Source organism: Plutella xylostella, chromosome 19 (genome assembly GCF_932276165.1).
Source record: "Plutella xylostella chromosome 19, ilPluXylo3.1, whole genome shotgun sequence".
Lineage (NCBI taxonomy): Eukaryota > Metazoa > Arthropoda > Insecta > Lepidoptera > Plutellidae > Plutella > Plutella xylostella.
Window position 1 is genome coordinate 2,094,650 of NC_063999.1, and position 21,592 is coordinate 2,116,241.

The window sequence follows — 21,592 nt, forward strand, 5'->3', positions numbered from 1 at the left end:
TTTTACTTAATAATTCATGTTTTGGATAAGTTCCATCATGTATGGAGTGTGAGGCTTCCAAAAGCGATAAAGTACCTATAAAATTTGGTTACACATTAAGTATACGCTTTTTTACACTCTATTATGTGAATGTGTGTTTTGTGTTATTTGTGATTGTGTGAAAAAAATACATAGTGGCTCTGTTAGTGACTAGTTCGATTTGGGAACTAATTAAAGTGCTTAATTAATTATTACTACGAAACATTCAGACACTTTACTGAAACGATATTTTGGACAACTGCCAATTACGCTAACTATGGCTTTTCGTCTTGCATCAATTATCAATTTTATCATCTCTGTTAATTTCAGGTTACAGTGCAATACCAAATCTATCTTTTTTGTCTCTCGTCGGAAAGGTGTCCGAACGAACCGAATCTAATAATTTAATGTGTGTTTGTTTTTTGCTTTGGATGTCAAGCTGCGAAGCGTATTCTATAACGTCGCATAGACAGATAATATAGGTAGTGTGGTATGTTAGGTTGTAAAGATTACAGCCTTTTCAGACCATTCTTGATAATTGGTATTCAATTTATTTTAGCCTCCTCCCAACCCTTTCTATATGTTTGTCTGTGCGACACTTTTTTCTTCACTTTATACTTGGTGTAAAAGCAATGTAAAAGCGATTTTGCCGACAAATTTAACCACATGATCTACTAGTCAAACTAAACAAGTGTCTGAAAGAAACAAATCCATGAAAATGACCATACCAAGTTTGATACCTACTGTGAATTTTTAAAAACATTTAACGACGGTATGTTTCTATGAAAGTGGTTCAATTTATCGACATCATAATATAATTTACACCTGTATTAACTACACTCGCGAGCAATGAAATAGTTTCACTTACAAAATGCTTACACCAAATGGCCTAATCATATTTGAACACAATATTTCCTTTTTGTGTTGGTAATATTCTGATGCTCTGTTAAATGTACTTCAATATAGATGGCGTCAATATAAGCTACTCTTTTCCATTTAGGAGTGATTAGAGTAGATTAGCTAATCGATCGCTTATGTACGGTGGCCTGCGCCTAAAAGTATACAGGCGGAGCTTTTAAAATAGCGATCTCAAGCTCACATGCTGCTCAAGCATATCCACATAAACACCACTGCTACACACATCACACACAACACGTCCCCGGATTTATAACAGATGTAGCTGGTCCCTTTATCATCAGGGATCGCTATTTTAAAAACTCCGCCTGTATACTTTTAGGCGCAGGCCACCGTACCTACGCACTTGGCCAGCGTGGTGGACTAGGCCTAAACCCTTCCTCCATTGGAAGGAGACCCGTGCCCCAGCAGTGGGGACGTGATGGGTCGTGATGATGTATGATGATGGGTGCTAATGTCACTGGAACCTATTCATTGCTCTTGTGTGTAAAATACGTGTCCACAAAGCTTGCTTCAAGCACATTTGTGTGTTTTTGTATATTTTCAGATCTTGCTGCTGTAGCATGAAGCATGAATATTCAAGATAAGGCTTACATGAAGAGGCTCTAAGCATGCTCTCAGTGTTTCAGCACTGTGATGATGAAGTCAAAGTCAAAAGTCAAAGTCAAATGTTTAAATTCATCGTATAAATACTCGTATAAAATTTTCTGATGAACGTCAATTTTTACAAACTAGTAGACTGATGATCTATGGGATATTGTTTTTCAGAGGTTATTTCGGTAAATAAACTTTAAGATTCTGTGTTGCTGAAAAAAGCGGAAGTAGTACATACATAGGGCATAGGTATATGCACTAAAAAATACATAAATATTTATTTAATATATTCTGTAAGGGACATAAAAAATATACTTACCGCTTCATTCTGTTATCTATTTGTTCTTAGTGGTTTTTATCCCTTAGGTATAAATTTCAATATACACTCACGGGCAATTAAAAGGTTCCAATGAGAAAAGAACCAACTTACTCCTTATCCGAAAAAGCTAACTTAATGACGCATTCTGAAACATTGAAGTACATTTAACAAAGCATCAGGATACACTCACGGGCAATGAAAAGGTTCCACTAAGAAAAACACAAAGTTACTTCTAAATGGAAAACGCTAGCTTAATGACGCCTTCTGCAACATCGAAGTACATTTAACAGAGCATCAGGATATTTCCAACTAAAATCGGTAATATTTTGTTCCAATTTTAAATAAAATGTTTGGAAAAATTGGGGTCGTTTGTTGTCGGCATTTTGTGAGTGGAACTTTTTCATTGCCCGGCAGTGTAATACCAACTAAAACGGTAATATTTTATTCAAATTTGAAATTAAATGTTTGAAACAATTGGGATCGTTTGGTGTCGGAATTTTGTGAGTGGAACTTTTTCATTGCCTGTGATTGTATTATTATACTTGGTACTTACACATTCCCTAGCGATATATATGGATATGAAGCAAAATAGAATGCCTATGTAGTCGTGACACCACAAAGGAAGATCTGCTAAAGATAAAATGCAGTCCACTTGATACTGCCTCAGCTAATAGTTCATAGCCAGCCTTGTGTGTTGTGACCTTTATATCTACTTATTACTTAGTTTCCAGTCACAAAGACATAAATATACCTACCCAGTTCCTATTTGAGTGAATCTACCAAACATGAAGTTACCCAATACTCAATGTCAATTTAGCCAACTACCTTTAATTTTTGCTAACTTCGAGTTGTGAAAGTGGTAGTTAAAATCTATAAATCTGACAGAATATAGAGAAGTGTGAGCTTAAGAAGTATCCGCAAATGCGGATTTTCTCAGCCAGGATCTGCATAGAAGTGACAAAATTCGTTCGAAATTTTATTCGCGGTGTGAACAGATGAACTTCGAGCGCGGAATATAATTCGCGCGAATTTATTTCGCCAGGCTAAATATTCGCTGTGCGGACAGCCTTACGTTCTGAAACTATAAATAATTAAGAAAAAGTATTTTTTTTTGAAGAACATAATGTTTTGACAACTCTAAAATTATTATTTTTTACTTCATAATCGAATATTACTGTAATTGATATTCTATGGTACTACTTGTTTGTTCCCGAGATTTTCATGAGTTTACACTTTACGCCCTTATTAAAATACACCAACTAGGCGTTGACGCTAAAATCTAATCACAATATCGACGCGGAAAATCCATTTGAAAATGGTTGAAATATTTCGGTAGCGGAGCGGGATTCTTGCGGCCTTTGTGCTTAATGGATGATGTTCACAATAGGAGGACATTTAGACGTTATTTATGACGCACACCGCCGGAGACACAACTGCGTAACGCCGAAGTTATGTGGTAAAGGAACTAAAACATAATACCTACTTGGTATTTTTAAGCTACACTCACTCAAAATGCCGAGTCCAAACAACCCAATCTTTTTCACATATTTAATTAAAAATTTAATTTGAACAAAATATTACTGTTATATTACTGTTGGTAATATCCTGATACTCTATTAAATGTACTTCAATGTTACAAAGGCATCATTAAGCTAGCCTTTTCCGATTAGGAGTAATGTAATACTTTTCTCAGTGGAAACTTTTCATTGCCCGTGAGTGTAAATGCCAACGGAAAAAAAATCTCAGATCTCGCGTGTTAATTCGCGAAACACAGCATGTATAATGTTACTAAGGGTGTGCTTAGCCATATTTTAACAAAATCCGCTTTGCCGTGTAAACGCTATCGACATTTTACTGTTTAACGTCGGGGTTTCTTAAAAAATATTACAGGAAAAATGGTAGCGTAAAATAATTATGAATAAGTCATCTTCTTAATTATGTACTTTGGAAAACTATCGATAACACGGACAAACGAACATACTTACAGACACATGATGAGATTTAAAAGTATCTATAACTATACTCTCACATGTATTTATCTTTGACACCCTGGGGCTGTGCATTCATTCTAGGATAAAAATTATGTACAAAGGATTTTTTAAGTATAAATAGATAATTTAAATAATTATAAATTCATAGTGACCAAATAATGTAATAAAATAAGTAATGGTCTCAAAAAGGCTACGGCTAGAAAGACTGGATTTTATAACCCATTTTTCTCCAAACATTGCAAATTTCTCGGCTCTTCTGGAGAAAAGAGGATGGGCAAAAATATATGGGAGCTGGGACCACCCTCCAATAGCAATAAGACTAACATCGTTGGATAGGTCTTGTCAATAGGAATAACTTTTGCTTTGACAGCTTTGTTGTCACAGTTGTCCGTTCAGAGATATATGACTTATAAGTTCCGATACTCGTCAGTTCATCTTACTGCTATTGGAGGATGGACCACCCTCCAATAGCAGTAAGACTAATGTCGTTGGATAGGTCTTGTCAATAGGAATAACTTTTGCTTTGACAGCTTTGTTGTCACAGTTGTCCGTTCAGAGATTTATGACATATAAGTTCCGATAGGATAAAATGTAGTCTTAAAATTAATGGTGGAGGAGTGTTGTGTTTGTGGTCATCGTATATGGTGACCTCTTTGTGAAGTGACAGTTCACCTGTCACGTTTATTAAGAAAATGGCAGCTAACAAGCAATTGTATTATTAATTACCGCCAATCCGCAATGTATTTTTGCAGTAAGATGAACTGACGACTATCGGAACTTATAAGTCAAATATCTCTGAATGGACAACTGTGACAACAAAGCTGTCAAAGCAAAAGTTATTCCTATTGACAAGACCTATCCAACGATATTAGTCTTAATGCTATTGGAGGGTGGTCCAGCCTCAAATAGCAGTAAGATGAACTGACGAGTATCGGAACTTATAAGTCAAATATCTCTGAACGGACAACTGTGACAACAAAGCTGTCAAAGCAAAAGTTATTCCTATTGACAAGACCTATCCAACGACATTAGTCTTACTGCTATTGGAGGGTGGTCCAGCCTCCAATAGCAGTAAGATGAACAGACGAGTATCGGAACTTATAAGTCAAATATCTCTGAACGGACAACTGTGACAACAAAGCTGTCAAAGCAAAAGTTATTCCTATTGACAAGACCTATCCAACGATATTAGTCTTACTGCTATTGGAGGGTGGTCCAGCCTCCAATAGCAGTAAGATGAACTGACGAGTATCCGAACTTATAAGTCAAATATCTCTGAACGGACCACTGTGACAACAAAGCTGTCATAGCAAAAGTTATTCCTATTGACAAGACCTATCCAACGATGTTAGTCTTAATGCTATTGGAGGGTGGTCCCAATCTGCCCATTGTCATTTGGCCGTTTGTTTAGTCTCGCGCGTTAATGGCAGGCGCTAAGCGGTTTTTGTGCGAAATGACCGGAACAATTGCCGAGATATACGGGTTTAACCGGTTTAAACCGGAGAATGCCGCATATCAAACATAAAATCTTTACATTCCTTACAGTTATACTCGTATAAAAAGTATAAAGAAAAGTGTTCAAGGGTTCATTTATTAGGAATTCTTAGTAACGGATTGGTGTGTTCTACTGATATGTTGTGGTCTGATTGGTAGATAATGGCTAGAATAGTGTTTTTCAACCTTTTTCATGACGCGACCCCCCTGGTATAAAAAAATATTTCGCGACCCCCTTGGCCCTTTCGGTTTTTTATCATGTATGTATGTGTATGTTACAGTATTCCCAATATTCATTCCATACGACGCGTATTGATGGTTTCCATGATTAGGATTCAAAGTAGTACATACTTATCGGATTTAAAAACACATTATTTTAGAATAACACACTTAGAATACGTGTGCCCATGTACATAGGTATACGTACAACTAATGCCATTTTATTATTATAGCCTTTATTTTCCCAAACTTAATAGAAATTCCATGCGATAGAGAATACATTAAAATCATAATAATTCAATCATTAGTTAAATATTTCATAGTGTAAAATTAAAATAAATATTTCATTGTATTAACCTAAAAATTCAACATTTCATGTACTTAACAAATTATAAAATTTTAAATATCATTTACCATATTATATATATTTTACAAAATTACTATTAATATTAATAATTTAAATGCATAATTAAATTAATTTAATAAACATTACTATCATACAAACCAATAGCAATAACTAATATAATTTACTAAATTAAGCCTTAATTAATATTAATAATTTAAATTCCATTAAACAAAACATAAAAATTTATTTAAATCATGCAAGTATTTCTTAAATAATTGTAGTCTGGGACGTCCATTGTTGGACGTAGGCCTCCTCCATCCGTCTCCAGTGGTCCCTGTCTGCCGCGAGCCGCGTCCAGGTCCTGCCCGCCAGCTGCACGATGTCGTCCACCCAGCGCCGCCGCGGCCTGCCTCGCCCGCGCCGGGTGTCCCGTACCTGCCAGTGCAGCACCCTTTCGCTCCATCGTCCATCTGTCACTCGTGATATATGGCCAGCCCATCTCCATTTTAAGCTACATGCCATCTCTACTGCGTCTATGAGTTTTGTTTTATGTCTGATGTCCAACGCCCTCACTCTGTCTGTTAGTTTTAAGCCTAACATACTTCTTTCTGCCGATCTTTGGAAAACTTGTAATTTGTTGGTTATTGTTTTTGTAAGAGGCCAGGTCTGACAGCCGTAGAGTAGCGTCGGCAGTACTACAGAGTCGAAGGCTTTCTTTTTTAGTCCTAATGGCAATTTGGATTTGAAGACATCTTTCAACGACCAGTATTTGTTCCACGCTTTCGCTACTCTTCTCTCCACTTCTTTGATGCCCCAGTTTTCCATAGCAATATTTTGACCCAGGTAGACATAGTTTTGGACGTAGTTCACTAGTTTCCCTTGGACAAGTGTGTCTTTCTGTTCGCCGTTTGTGAGTATACATGTTTTATCGGGATTCATAGCTAATCCACACGCTCTACTTTGCTCATCTAATGTGCTGAGCATAAATTGTAACTCTTCATGGCTTTCACTCAGGAGCACTATGTCGTCAGCAAATCTCAGATGATTTAGTTGCTCTCCGTTAATGTTCAGTCCAATAGAGTCCCAATTTAATCTTCTGAAGGTGTATTCTAATAGAGCTGTAAAAAGTTTTGGGGAAACAGGGTCTCCTTGTCTCACTCCTCGTTTGATAACGAAGGGGTCGCCCTTCCGCTCTAGTTTGACTACTCCCTTGCTTTTAGAGTAGATTTCCTTTAATATTTCAACGTATTGTTTGGGGACTCCTTGTTCTTTTAGAGCATGCCACAGTGGATCATGTAATATGGAATCAAATGCTTTTGCGTAATCCACAAATGCAATGTATATAGTTTTTTTGAATTCTGAGAATTTTTCAACGATCTGGGTCAATGTGAACATGTGGTCAGTTGTGGAGAACTTAGCTCTGAAACCGGCCTGCTCTCTCGGTTGATTGAAGTCTAGTGTTTGCGATATTCGTTTAAGTATTAACTGAGTGAACAGTTTATAAATTGTCTGGAGAAGACTAATTGGCCTATAATTACCAATTTCTTTGGGGTCACCTTTTTTGTAGAGTAGTCTTATCACTGCAGTTTCCCATTGTTGTGGAATTATCTTTTGACTTATTATTTCATTAAACAGATAGGTAAGTAGAGGTGTCAAAGGCTCTACGATTGCTTTTAAGATTTCATTTGTGATGCCATCTTCTCCAGGGCTTTTCGACAGTCTAAGTGACTCTATGGCATGTTGGATTTCTCGCTCTAAGAATGGTGGCAGGCGCGGATACACCCATATGGGCAAGATGGGCATGCCCATCACCTAAATGGCTTGCGATATCACACCACGGTATTTTAATATTATAATTAAGTTAATTTATCACTTTAGATAAAAGAAATATCTATGCAGTGTGAATTTTTTCTTCAGAAAAATACAAAAAATATTTGCGTGCGTGGAACGAAACGTAGAACACTCACAGAGTATGTGTCATGCATCATGCATTTCCTGTCAAACCTACGTCGTACGTCATAGGTATTTTGACAGTTGGCGCGGAAAGCGTTCACAGACTTCAAATTACGTACTTCCTTCCTTGCGGTCCTTCTCATTTTTTTTCAACAATCGGAAAAGTTACGGATAACTTAAATTTTTGTTATTTTTGGATTTTTTGGTTTAAAACAAACCTAGCAATACGTGTTAAGTGTTAGTGTTTATTGTTATTGAACTGTTCTACGTATATAGAAAAAATGGTAAGTCAAAAATATTTGTGTGTGTGTTTGTTTGTTTTATTTTTAGGGCTGGGGCTGGGTGGGTTGGTAACTTTATAACTTACTAATAAGTAATACTAAAACATCCTAAATAACTTATTGTCCATTATTCCTATTTCTAATCCTACACCTACTATCGCAGCTTTCCGTAATAGCAAACTAAATTTTAAATAAGTACGTAAGGTACTTACATAATACCTAATTATCAAATATAATATCCACTAAGCATTTATTAATTATTGCCTAGTATAGCCCATCTGGATTTGCGATGGTTTTATTTATTTGGGTTATATTGGTTCAGTTTGTATTTAATTAAGTTATTTATTGTAAGTACCTACTTACTGCAGGCCGTTTTCGGCCGTCCGCTGCGTTGAGAGCAGCTCGCTCGGCGGCACGGCACGGCATCGGCAGCGGAGGCATTTGTTTGCGCGATAGAGTAGGTAGAGATAGGTGCGATTAGGTAGGTAGGTATGTTTGAAGCCGAGTGAGTGAATTTCGGGCGCTGCTCTCGCGCGGGCGGGCGGCGGCGGCGGCGGTGGCGGGGCATTTTTTCTATGAATATGTATTATGCGTATGCGTATTTGTCTGACCGGCGTAATGAAATGACCAATGTGACTACCTCTACCTACTAATTATATGTTCATCGTAAAAGTGGTTTTAAATAGGTATTTAACTACTTACATACTTTTTATTTTGTTTTGCTGACTATTGCTTGCTTGTGCAATTGTGCATGTTCTTTGTTGCATTGTTTACAGGGTGATGAGAATGAGGGTAATGCAGAGAAAAAGGGTGGTGGTACCAAACGGAACCAAAATACGGCTTTTACGCGAAAAATTAACACATATTTTATTAAGAAACCAAGAGTTGAAATCGAAGCTGTCGCATCAAATGATGTTTGTGAAATTGGGCGTCATTCAGTTATTAACAATGATAACCTTGCTATTGCTTCTTCTTCTGATCAGTGCACGGCCACAGCTCTAACAGCACCGTCATCATCATCAACTAACACTGCTGACTCACACATGTCATTGAACTCTGCATTTGCTTCGGATATAGGAAACTATGTTTCTGATACAAAAAAAATGCGTGAACTACCAGATGCTACTAAAGCTCTATTACTTGAAAATCATTGGGTGCCTCCACTTGACTACGATTTTCCCTACGAGATCATACAAAAAAATGGAAAATCGTACAAAAAACATGTTCAACGGTCACATCTCCAGAAATTCCATTGGCTTGTGCTATCACATAAAGATCAGGGGCTTTATTGTAAATATTGTTCATTATTTCTAGCTAATTCTGATATTGATTCCGTGAGATCTAACCCCGGACGTCTTGTTAATGAACCATTGAAATGCTTCAATAACTTGTTGGGTGAAAATGGTTTATTACTGAAGCATCAAGGTAATAAATACCATAAGGCGGCTGTTGAAAGGGGGAAAAGCTTTTTGGCGTGTCATCATAAGCCAGAGCTCGATATCGCGAACCGAATTTCGACACAAAGAATGGAGCAAGTGGCAGAAAATAGGGATCGCTTACGACCAATAATAAAAACTATAATATTATGCGGCCGTCAAAATATACCCTTACGTGGACACAGGGACGATGGTGACATTCTCAGCACAAATACTAACCGTAGTGATGTATCTTCTGAAGGCAATTTTCGGGCACTGTTAAAGTTCAGAATAGATGCAGGCGATTCACAACTACTAAACCATTTAAAAACAGCAAGTTCAAAAGCCACTTATATAAGTAAAACAGTACAAAATGAATTGATAAACATTTGTAAAGAACACATCCAGAGAACTATATTGCAAAACGTAAAAAAAGCTAAGTTTTATTCGATAATTTTTGACGAGACAACTGATGTATCGCATACGGAACAGATGAGTCTATCATTAAGATATTTGAGTAATGATGTAGGAATCAAGGAAGATTTCATATGCTTTTGCGATGCCTACGAAATGCTAGACTGCGAAAACGCAAAGACCGCAGAAGACTCAAAAGAATTGCGACTCACAGGCATACAATTAGCGAAAATCGTTGAAAATATATGCGGCAAATTTGAACTGGATTTAGCGTACTGCGTAGGCATAGGAACGGACAGCTGTTCTGTAATGGCCTCAGATGTAAAAGGTGCTGTGCAGGAACTGTGCAAAAAAGCTGTAAACGCAAAACGTTGCCCGTGTAGTAATCATGCCTTAAATAACTCATTGGCCAAGTCATCAAACGTCGTTTCGTGCAGAAACACTACTGGAACAATGAGAAAAATTGTAGCCTTTGCAAACGCATCTGCAAAAAGGCATAGAATATTCACGGACGAACTTGGCGGTGCAATACAGAGTATATGTGAAACACGATGGGTAGAGAGACATGACGGCCATTTACAATTCCAAGGCGATAATTTGGTTAAAATTTGTAACGCTTTGGAGATAATATCGTCATGGCAAGATAACAAAACTTCAAGTGACGCTCACTGTCTCTTGCAAACGATACGAAGCTCTGATTTTATCATTACATCTATATGCCTGTGCGATGTTCTAGGTAAGTAAAAGAAAATCATAACTAGTTATTTATGTATTGTATAAATATTTGGTTTCTATGAGTCAGATAACATTTTTCATTTCAGGAACTACAGTTTCGTTGAGCCGCTTACTGCAAACTGCATCAATTGACATCAAAAGAGCCACCGATGCTATAAAGGATGTCCTGGAAGTATTAGGTACGAAACGCCAAAACGCCGAGTCTGTGTTCAAGCAATTATTTTCCGAGGCTACAGAGCAAGCAAAACAGTTGGATGTTACCTTAAAATCCCCACGTACAGTTGGAAGACAAAAAAACAGACCCAATTATCAGGCGAATTCGGTCGAAGAGTATTTCCGGAAATCCGTATATATACCGCTATTGGATAATGTGAGCAATGATTTAACACACAGATTGTCTCCGGAAGTACTAGACCTATTTCGGTTGGGTGTTTTTCTCCCCAAATCGAATGTCGACCCTGAAATCCACGTAGATACAGTTAAAGAAGTAGTCCAGATGTACCGGCATTTTATAAAAGATAGCCCATCAACAGTAATCAATGAATACCGACTCTGGATGGCCAAATGGAAAAGAGAAAGTGAAAACAATTCCGCCATACCAGAGACGGTAGCTCATCTCATTATGGAATGCGACCAGGATTTATATCCCAATATAAAATGTTTTTTACAAATATTGGCAACACTTCCGGTGAGCGTAGCTACCGCTGAGAGGTCATTTTCGACTCTTCGCAGGGTAAAATCCTGGTTGCGTGCCTCAATGGCACAGGAAAGATTATCTGGGCTCGCTCTTCTAAACATTCATAAAGACGTGGCCGTGGACGTTGATGAGATAATCAACGTGTTTGCAAACAGAAAACGCAAACTAGATTTTGTCATTTAATCATGCACGTAGGTAAGAGGTAGGTACTTACCTCCTTACTTTAATTTAGTTTTCATCCCTCATGTTCTGAAAGTCCTTGAGAATTCCCTAAAAATAGGTCTAGTCATGCCCCGGGCTTTTTTTCTAAAATGTATCGAACAATCATAAATATCAAGTTTAAATTTCACAAGCCTTTCAAATCAAGCTCCTGATGATACTGACTTTGAAAAGCGAGGAAATCTTTAAATCGTGTTAATCTTATTAGGTAACAATGTCTTATTTATGTTTTTTTTATTATTATCAAATTATATAATTAATGTTACTTAGTTATAACGTGCTAGTTTTGTTTCAGAAATAAAGTAGGTAGGTACATATATTCATATAAGGTTCATAAAAATATATGAGTGTACTCATTTAAACTTGTATAAGTATATTTTATTTAATTAATCCCTAAATAATGTAAAATAAAGGTAAGTAATATATATCTAATTAAGATAATCCCTCTATTCCCTGTTATCATAGTGATATCAGCAGTAGTAGTAGTCAATAATACTGAGCGTACATTAGAACATGTGACTCATGAGCTAGTTTAACTTGGCTGATTTTCAAGTAGTTAGGCTTGCCCATCACCTATTTTGAGGTCTGGATCCGCGCCTGAATGGTGGTGGAACTTCGTCATCTGTATAGTTTGATACTTTACTCTGATAGAGTTGTGCCGTTTCTGTGTATAGGTTTTTGTAGAAATCTGATGCAATATCCAGTAAATCAATACGGTTCGTAGAGCTGCCACCTTTTTTATCATGGAGTGCCGGTATCCATGAGATAGATGTTTTAAGTTGTTTATTCGCTAGTTTAACAGATCCTCTTTTCTCTAAACTTTCTTCTATGACCTTAAATTGATATTGCCATATATACTAATGCCATTGCGACCCGGAATTTCTTTTTCGAAATTAGCTTTTTCTATCTGACTTTTTTGAGCATTTCAATATCTTGAATAAAAGTTTTCAACGGTGAAATGAAAGTAAAAAGACAAACTACCTGGCTTTACAAAAAAAATAATACTTGTGGTCGTCGTCTTTGAATCAGGCAGGAAGGCCTACCCACGCTACGTTTGCCTATTCGTGGTCTCCACTCGAGAACTCGTCTACCCCAACGGTTATCGGTTCTTCGGCAGATATGACCAGCCCACTGCCACTTCAGCTTGCATATTTTGACAGCTATGCCAGTAATCTTAATTCTCTGACTGACGGAAAACCTCATTTCCGATACGATTTATCAGAGAAACCCCAAGCATAGCTCTCTCTAAAGCACGCTGAGCGACTTTAAATCGGTGGACTAGTCCTACCGTCAGTGCCCACGTCTCTGCACCATACGTCATCACAGGCAGGACGCACTGGTTGAAATCTTTAGTCTTCAGGCTCTGAGGGATGGCCAAGGAGAATATGTGCTGACGAAGTTTTCCGAATACAGCCCAACCCAGTTGGATGCGCCTTGCAGCCTCCTTGTCCTTTGTCTCCCCGAGGTAGACATATCTTCCACAAATTTGATTGTTGCCTCACCAACGATCATCGGCTCCAGTTCGATGTGAGCATTGTACCTATATGACTTTCGTCTTGTCCAAATTTATACCCCGAAGCCTACACGTTGGGAAGCAGCATTTAGGCCACTTCCATCATCCAGCTGAGTTCCTGCAGAGATTCTGCCATAATAACGATGTCGTCCGCGAAGCAGAGAGGTGTGTCATGTACTCGCCATTTATACATATGCCAAGTCCGGCGGCATCGTACAGACTCCTCAACACCTCGATATAGCGCCATTCGATTTGAAATCTCTGCAACGCTACCAAAATTTCCCATGTCTCGATGGAGTTGAAGGCGTTTTCATAGTCCACAAAGGCTAGACACAGAGGCTGATTATACTCTTCGGTATTCTGTGTAATCTGCCTTACTGTGTGGATGTGGTCTATTGTACTAAAACAGATCCATGCGATAATTTAATTTATAAAAAACAAGCTCAGCCTTCGCATTTAAGATTTTTTTTTCATTTTTAAAGTATGAGTACTAATTGTCTTTATTGTTTTTGTACTAAAGTTCCCAGTTTTTTTGCCCTTTGGCGACCCCCCTACAGAAGCTTCGCGACCCCCCAGGGGGTCGCGACCCACAGGTTGAAAAACACTGGCTAGATAATTAAAGTTCGGATTAAAATACTAAACCCATGTAAGTAAACTAACCAAAAATCTATAGATAAGTTTAGCAGTCGAAAGTCTAAAGTTTTTACAGTCACAAACCCCCTTTTTCTTCTTAGTATATCGGTGAAAATTATGTGACAATAGAGCTTGTCTAGGGTTTGTCACCGTGGTAACATCATTAACCAATCAAAACAGTGTGTGCGTTTATGTGTGCTGTGACCATTAACCTCTAACAGCTTATTCTCCTTCCCCAGCACGGCAACGCGACGACGTCGAGTGAGACGTCAGTGGGGACGGGCTCGGCCATGCCCGCGACCCCCGGCCCCAGTCGGGGGGCGCCCCCCGCGGCCAAGTTCCGCCACGGGCTGCTGCAGCTCATGATCCACACCATCGACCCCATGCACGACGGTGAGTTAGGTACGCACGCTTCGCATTACGCTTTTTTTAATATATCTTTACGGCAACGCTCGGGTTTTGGCAAATGTTTTCTGCGATGTAGAATAGAATAGATATTCTTTATTTGTACACAAAACATGGACAAAAATTACAAAAAACTTAATCTAACACATATATACAAATGGCGGCCTTATCGCTTAAAGCGATTTCTTCCAGGCAACCTTCTGTTTTTTGCGATGTTTTTCTGTTTTCTCTTTAATTCGTTGGATGATTTTATACGATGCTTTATACGATTAGCTGGATAATCAAATAAAAACGTTCAGTAAAAATTTGGTTGATGTGTAGTAATCCTGATTATCTCTCGCACGGAACAGCTGCGGAATTTAAAAGGAAATACTTTTATCCCGTTTTACGATCGCGCTTTTTATGTAACGCAATCTAAATGTTATCGTTGGATTGCGCAAGGCTTTTGAAAGGAGACTCGAAATGTCTGAATACTCTTGGAATACTCTTCAGGGCTTGCGGAGCCAACATTTGCCAAATATTTGAGCGTTGTGTCCTAATTACTGTTTAAATTGTAAGCGAAACTTTATACGGAGTAATAATTATTTTGCTACGACAAGACTGCGTAGCTCGTAGCAGCAGCCCGATGGCTACGAACTTTCGTAGCATTATTTTCGTAGCATACTATTTTATGAAATTTAAATACGTATTTTACAATTGTTGTTTTGTATCTCTGTTTAAAGTATCGCTTACAATAAACCTACTTATATTAATATTTTTTAATATTAACCTATATTAATATTTTTTAATACTTAGGTACACATACCTAAAAATTGCTGACACATTGATACTATGCAGCTGAACTAAACATAGGTATACTTAACTTTATATCATTTTATCACTCTTACAAAGTGCTTTATTACAAAATACCTCGTCTTGGCTGGTGGAATCAATGTTTCTGTTCTGTATAATTGTGCCATATTACCCAACACGCTATGGCCACACGCTACCGTTTGTAATTGGCACTAATCAATCGATGTTGTTACATAATTTATGTCTTCGAAATTATAATGTACATAAATATTATACAGGATATAGAAACAAGACCGCTTCTTTGATGTTCTCTTGTTTATTAAATAAATATAACACCACACAGACGCTTACATTCAGTGCTATTAAGCATTATTCTCTAAATAGGTATTTTAATATTATATAATATTGTGCAATATTACTTATACAATTTTCTCGCTTACCCTTTATAACTAATCTGTATTTTGTCTTTCAAAGTTTTTATGATAATTTATTTTAAAAATAATTTTTTGTCTTATTTTTCATTATTACCAATAAATTAAGCTATGCAACTGCAATTTCTGTAAATATATTTGACTGTAGGTACTTGCTAATATTTTAGAAGGATTAATGTAATACGTAGTACGAACATTAAAATTTCATCATAATTACTTCTGTATTATTATGAATATCGCACTTGCCAGAATCATTTATGTAAATAATGTGGAAAAAGAATCAAAATATTTAACAATAAGAAAAGGACGAAAGGTTATATTCGCACGGTATGATATATACCTACTTCAATATTTGAACTCAGATATGAAGGTTTCGTTTTTACATAAGCTCACGCATATTGAGGCAGGAAACTTAATAAACTTTACTTTGCAAACATTTGTAAGTAAATAAAAACACATAAATTGTAAATGGGTGAATTTCCCGCGGCCAAAATTTGCGTGGCATCAATGAAATCGGTACTAAAAAACAAAGTTATAATTTTCTCATATTTTTTTCCGGTTATTTGGAATAGTGGATGTTTTTTTCATTGCCGTGGACGCTTATTTCATTGCCGTGAACGCATGTGTCATCGCCGTGGCACGAAATTTTTGATCATCTGTATCTCGTTAAGTTTTTAACTTATCTGCTAGCCATTAAGTAAGAACACTAACATTAACAAAAACTTTAATAAAAGCGCTTTTTCAATATAAAAAACCTAAAGATAAAAAAGTCCACGGAAATGAAGATTTTATAGGACTTGTTGAAATCCACCCAAATACGAAGGTATGATGGCAGTTTCTTTCTTTGGTAATGTTATTTTGACTTTTGTACAACTAACGCAATTTGAGGTATGAAAATACTGTATGGTACTTCCTACAACAATAAAAATACCGCTAGGCTCTCATACATATTATATAAACAGACATATCATATAAATAAATATATAAATGGTTGACTGGTAGAAAATGCTTGTAGCATTAAGTCCACCCTTTGTACACTTATTTTTATATTTGTGCAATAAAGGATTAAATAAATAAATAAATAAATAACAGACCTAATTATATGTAGCAAAAAATTAACATGCGCTGAACAAGTATTGTTTTTGACATAGCACAAAACATTTGACACTTCTAAACAAGTGTTTAACTTGTATTTAACATGTACGTCTACTAAATGTGTGTATCGGGCTTTATGTTAAGTAAAAATAATACCTACCGAATTAAACCAAAACCTTCGATATTCCCGCCAAAATATCGAGCCCATTAAGCAGTTTTTCCACAACAGGGACGGCGCGCTCCAAAAATAAGGCTTGAGTATAATGAGGAGGTACACCGGTGTAGCACGAGTTCAAAAGGGTCACTCTACAATACGAAAAACAAAGTTTAGGAGCGTTGCCGCGCTAACCTCAGCTCTATTTAGTTATGTTAAACGTACCGATTGTAAGGCAGTTTTCGTTCGATAGTTTTTTGTGAAGCTAGAATAGCCCCCCAGCCCCGCCTTGACCTCCGAACGCCTACGCTATCGATTCAACAGAATAATACGCGAACGTAGTACCAGCGGCGCTCAAACTGTTGCCAACGTAACGAAAAAAGAAATGTGTTTAAATATTTTAGTAGGTTAGCTATTTTTTGCTTCAGATCTGATATTGGGTCGCGAGAATTCTGAATAGTGACTCGTACTCGTATCTTAAAATTAGCTGCTGTCGATAGACAGGGTTGTAAAACTGTAGTGTCTGCCCTTCGCTCTACTGGAGGAGCAAGGGATACCAAGAAGAAGAAGTGTTTCTCGACAAGAATACAACAAAGTAGCAGTTAAATGTTGTTTTATGTTAAATATAATATTTCGCGTCATGATTATACTTTTTTTTTCATATGTATCGCAATGAAATACAAAAATCTTTCCGAAGCTTTGAGACAATCTGGGTATCCGAACGTGGGGGCTTTGAAATTTTCAAAACATATACATATAACATATACTAAGGTAATATCTAAAGTAAAAGGTAAAGACGACCGAATGGCGTAGTGGTTAGTGACCCTGACTACTGAGCCAATGGTCCCGGGTTCGATTCCCGGCTGGGGCAGATATTTGTTTAAACACAGATATTTGTTCTCAGGTCTTGGATGTGCCCGTAAAATGGCAATAGGCCCGCCCCCTATTACATTGGGACTAACATAACACTCTGGCGAAAAGTGGGTGCAGAAATGCACCTCTGCCTACCCCGCAAGGGAGTACATTAGTACAAGGCGTGAGTGCGTGTTTTTTTTTTTTTTTAAAAGGTAATTACACAAATTGTTTAAATTATAGTGATTATAATTTATATCAAAAGTTGAGGTGGTTCCTGCCAACAATTTATTACACATTGACATGCACTTCCGTTAGAAAGTTTTCATAAAAATACTTTTCTCTTTTCCAGGAATAGGAAAAGTTTGGGAACAAATTGTATTTTGGAAGCGACTACAAGCCGACTGCCTAAAATAGAGAATTATTTCAGGATACATTGGTTTGGTCATAAATACCTGAGTGTAATATTTTAGGATAATTATCGGGTTTGTTTGTGGTTCAACTTTTTGTTACTGATATGTATGTGTCAAAATAAAAGGTACAAAGTTTAAAAAAAATAGCTTATACGGGGAGATGCTTCATATAAAAGCAAAGTTTACCCACCAAATTTTATTCCAAATGCACAAAGCCACAAACTTTGTCTTATTATATTATTAGACTAACGTAAAGGTGATTAAACAGATTACTTATTCTGATAAGCAAATTTCGTCTGCATTGCGGTATGAAGAGTTTAGGAGAGATTAGCTTAAACTTGGTTAAGTCAAAGCTGTGGTAAGCTTTTTAAATTGTATTTTACCATAATGAAGCTTAGGCCCAAGCTTAAAGTTGCTTAAGCTTCTGTACAGAAAATACCTAAATATTTTAATTACTTTTTGAGAATAATTTAAAAGCAAGATTATTAAGGGAGAGAAGTATTATGAAGATTCCACAAATTGTATTGCATCTATTGCATCATCTTATCTACCTACATAGGTGCCTGGAAGAGATCGGTTTTAGCGATATGGCCGCCTATTGCGTTGTATCTACTGTATTATAAATTGTAATTTGTGTCCTGTTTAGTCAATAAAGTAGTATTATATTCTATTCTATAGGTCATGAGGGTAATATTTCCAACACTTTTAATTTATAAACAATCAACGGATGTACTTACTCGCTATTAGCTAGGTACATTGAACTTGCAATAGCAGCGACCCTGATAAAACATCACCCTGTATTGTTCATCATTGACAAAGCACTAAGCAGGCCCTAAGAGCTATTGTATACTCGTATCGTATCCGATCCGAATACATCGCGAATGATTGATCGATTGATCGAGAACTGGGGGTCACTCTACAGTTGTTGCAAAAAGGGTATACAAGGTTTTTTTTTTCGCGAATTTTGAAATTCTGATTTCAGATTCGGCCTTAGATATAACATGCTGCACATGCTGGTTTTGGCTTAGTATACCCTTTTTGCAACACCCTGTATATGATGAAAACCTAAGTCTCGGAGCGCTGCTGCGCAAGCCACGACTCTATCTCGTCGTATCAAACCTGCCAATTGCACGATATGCAAACGTAGTGTGGGCCGCCCTCCTGCTAGATAGGGTGACGACTTGCGAAAGGTGACTGGATATGATTGGATGCGGAAAGCTAAAGATCTCATCCAGTGGCATGCTTTGGAGAGGTCTACGTCCAGCAGTGGACTGCTATAGGCTGATGATGATGAATTATACAATAGCACTCGTTTGATAGTTTTTGTCAGTATTATAGACTAACCCTCCTGGAGCATCTGTGCAGATTGAGGCTCACACATCGATCATGCGAGCATGTCGGCCCAAACTTCTGGAAGAACAATCTGAATTCATGTTCCAACTGAATTCAGTCGAGATTACTGTAATCGGCTTAATTATGAGATTATGACCGATAAGTGGTAGGTCCTATAGGTACATAGATACAGGGTGATGAAAACGTAGTATAGTAGGCCGAAACTGTGACCCAGAGGTATACAGGGTGATTGGTAAGTCGATGTATTCCTTTAAATGGGTTATAGTCGAAGGCATTTCCAGTCGATTGAACCCCATAATGCATTATCCGAAAGTCAACCATTTCTGAGTTATTTAAGTTTTAAGTTTTTTTTATTATTTTGCCAAAATTTATGTTTAAAAGACAAATACTTAAAAAACTAACCATTTTATTAATACTTTTTTTATTGTTTTGCATCAGTGACATCCTAATCAACTAATTATAATCATTAAATGCGCAATATTCAACTTAATTTAGACACAGTGCTTCAAAATAATTGAAACATTAAGAAAATGTTTCAAAAGGTGAAAACAAAAATGCTTAATTTAAAAAGAATTTTATCTGAAAAAATTTCAGGCACTACAGCTTGAAAACATAGTCAATTTATAAGCTTTAAAATGACATATTACTATCTAAAATCGATTAAGGTATGACCAAGATATAGCCAAAACAACCGCATAGGCGGACAAATCTCAGTAGGGAAACGAACAAGATTTTGTTCCAATTTTAAGGTAAAAAGTCTTATAACTGGACTTTGTAGAGCTACGAACCGTTTAATAATTAGTTTTCTCCGATAGAGCGGTTCCTCAAAAGCACAGATCGGCGACAAGGTTGCTTCACCGAAATAATGCTTGTCCGATAACACGTTAGCCGAAAGTACTTTTCAATAATTATGATTGGTAACACAAAATAATTCTTCACAACCCGGTTCCCCAAAACTACTGTTCGACGACGGTAAATTCGTCGAAAACATGATTTGCCAGTAGCACGTGACAATAGCACTGTCCGACAATGATTGTTTTAACTTCACCGTGTTCAAATACTGTGCCAAATGTTTTTGCTGAAAAGTTTCACCGAATAGTGTTATTAGGAGATGCAATTTGTCGGTTAAACAATTCCACATGCTGTGCAGTCGAAAATTCTATTCGCATTCTATCGTTGAACCTATCGTCATCGAAAAGTACTTTCGGCTAACGGTGTTATCGGACAAGCATTATTTCGGTGAAGCAACCTTGTCGTCGATCTGTGCTTTTGAGAAACCGCGATATAGGAGAACAATTATTTTTAGTAAACGGTTCGGAGCTCTACAAAGTCCAGTTATAAGACTTTTTACCTTAAAATTGGAACCAAATCTTGTTCGTTTCCCTACTGAGATTTGTCCGCCTATGCGGTTGTTTTGGCTATATCTTGGTCATACCTTAATCGATTTTAGATAGTAATATGTCATTTTAAAGCTTATAAATTGACTATGTTTTCAAGCTGTAGTGCCTGAAATTTTTTCAGATAAAATTCTTTTTAAATTAAGCATTTTTGTTTTCACCTTTTGAAACATTTTCTTAATGTTTCAATTATTTTGAAGAACTGTGTCTAAATTAAGTTGAATATTGCGCATTTAATGATTATAATTAGTTGATTAGGATGTCACTGATGCAAAACAATCAAAAAAGTATTAATAAAATGGTCAGTTTTTTAAATATTTGTCTTTTAAACATAAATTTTGTCAAAATTATAAAAAAACTTAAAACTTAAATAACTCAGAAATGGTTGACTTTCGGATAATGCATTATGGGGTTCAATCGACTGGAAATGCCTTCGACTATAACCCATTTAAAGGAATACATCGACTTTCCAATCACGCTGTATAATGTTTATAGGCATAAGGAGAATAAACAACTTTTGTCTACTAGTGCTTTCGGAAATTCGTAAAATCCTAATCCTAACTAATATTATAAATGCGAAAGTAACTGTGTCTGTCTGTCTGTCTGTCTGTCTGTCTGTCTGTCTGTTACTCTTTCACGCCAAAACTACTGAACGGATTTGAATTAAATTTGGTATACATACGGTCTAGACCCTGGGAAAGAACATAGGCTACTTTTTATCCCGGAATTCCCACGGGAAAACTTTTTAAGGCGAAGCGAAGCGCGCGGGAACAGCTAGTTTTCAATAAATCATTATCGTAGTTTATCATCACATAGGTAGTTAATAATAGGACATAATGCCTCTGCGAAGAAACTTTGATTTAACTTTACTAGGATTGATAATGGTCAATGTAATTGTGATTACTATTTATAATAATAAATTACTGGCTGTTCCCGCGAGCTTC

General features: G+C 36.8%; 1 protein-coding gene across 4 annotated transcripts in view; it reads left to right on the top strand.

Moving 5' to 3' along the window:
• The window catches only part of LOC105392277 (sodium/potassium/calcium exchanger Nckx30C), a 59,248-nt gene that overhangs the window by 23,021 nt on the left and 14,635 nt on the right, over positions 1 to 21,592 (top strand). For 3 of the 4 annotated variants that reach the window (XM_038105933.2, XM_038105930.2, XM_038105932.2), the window contains one exon: positions 13,996 to 14,158. In XM_038105933.2, coding sequence (XP_037961861.2) covers positions 13,996 to 14,158 — 163 coding nt within the window. The remainder of the gene's footprint in view (positions 1 to 13,995; positions 14,159 to 21,592) is intronic. The other variant, XM_038105931.2, reaches the window with a different exon arrangement.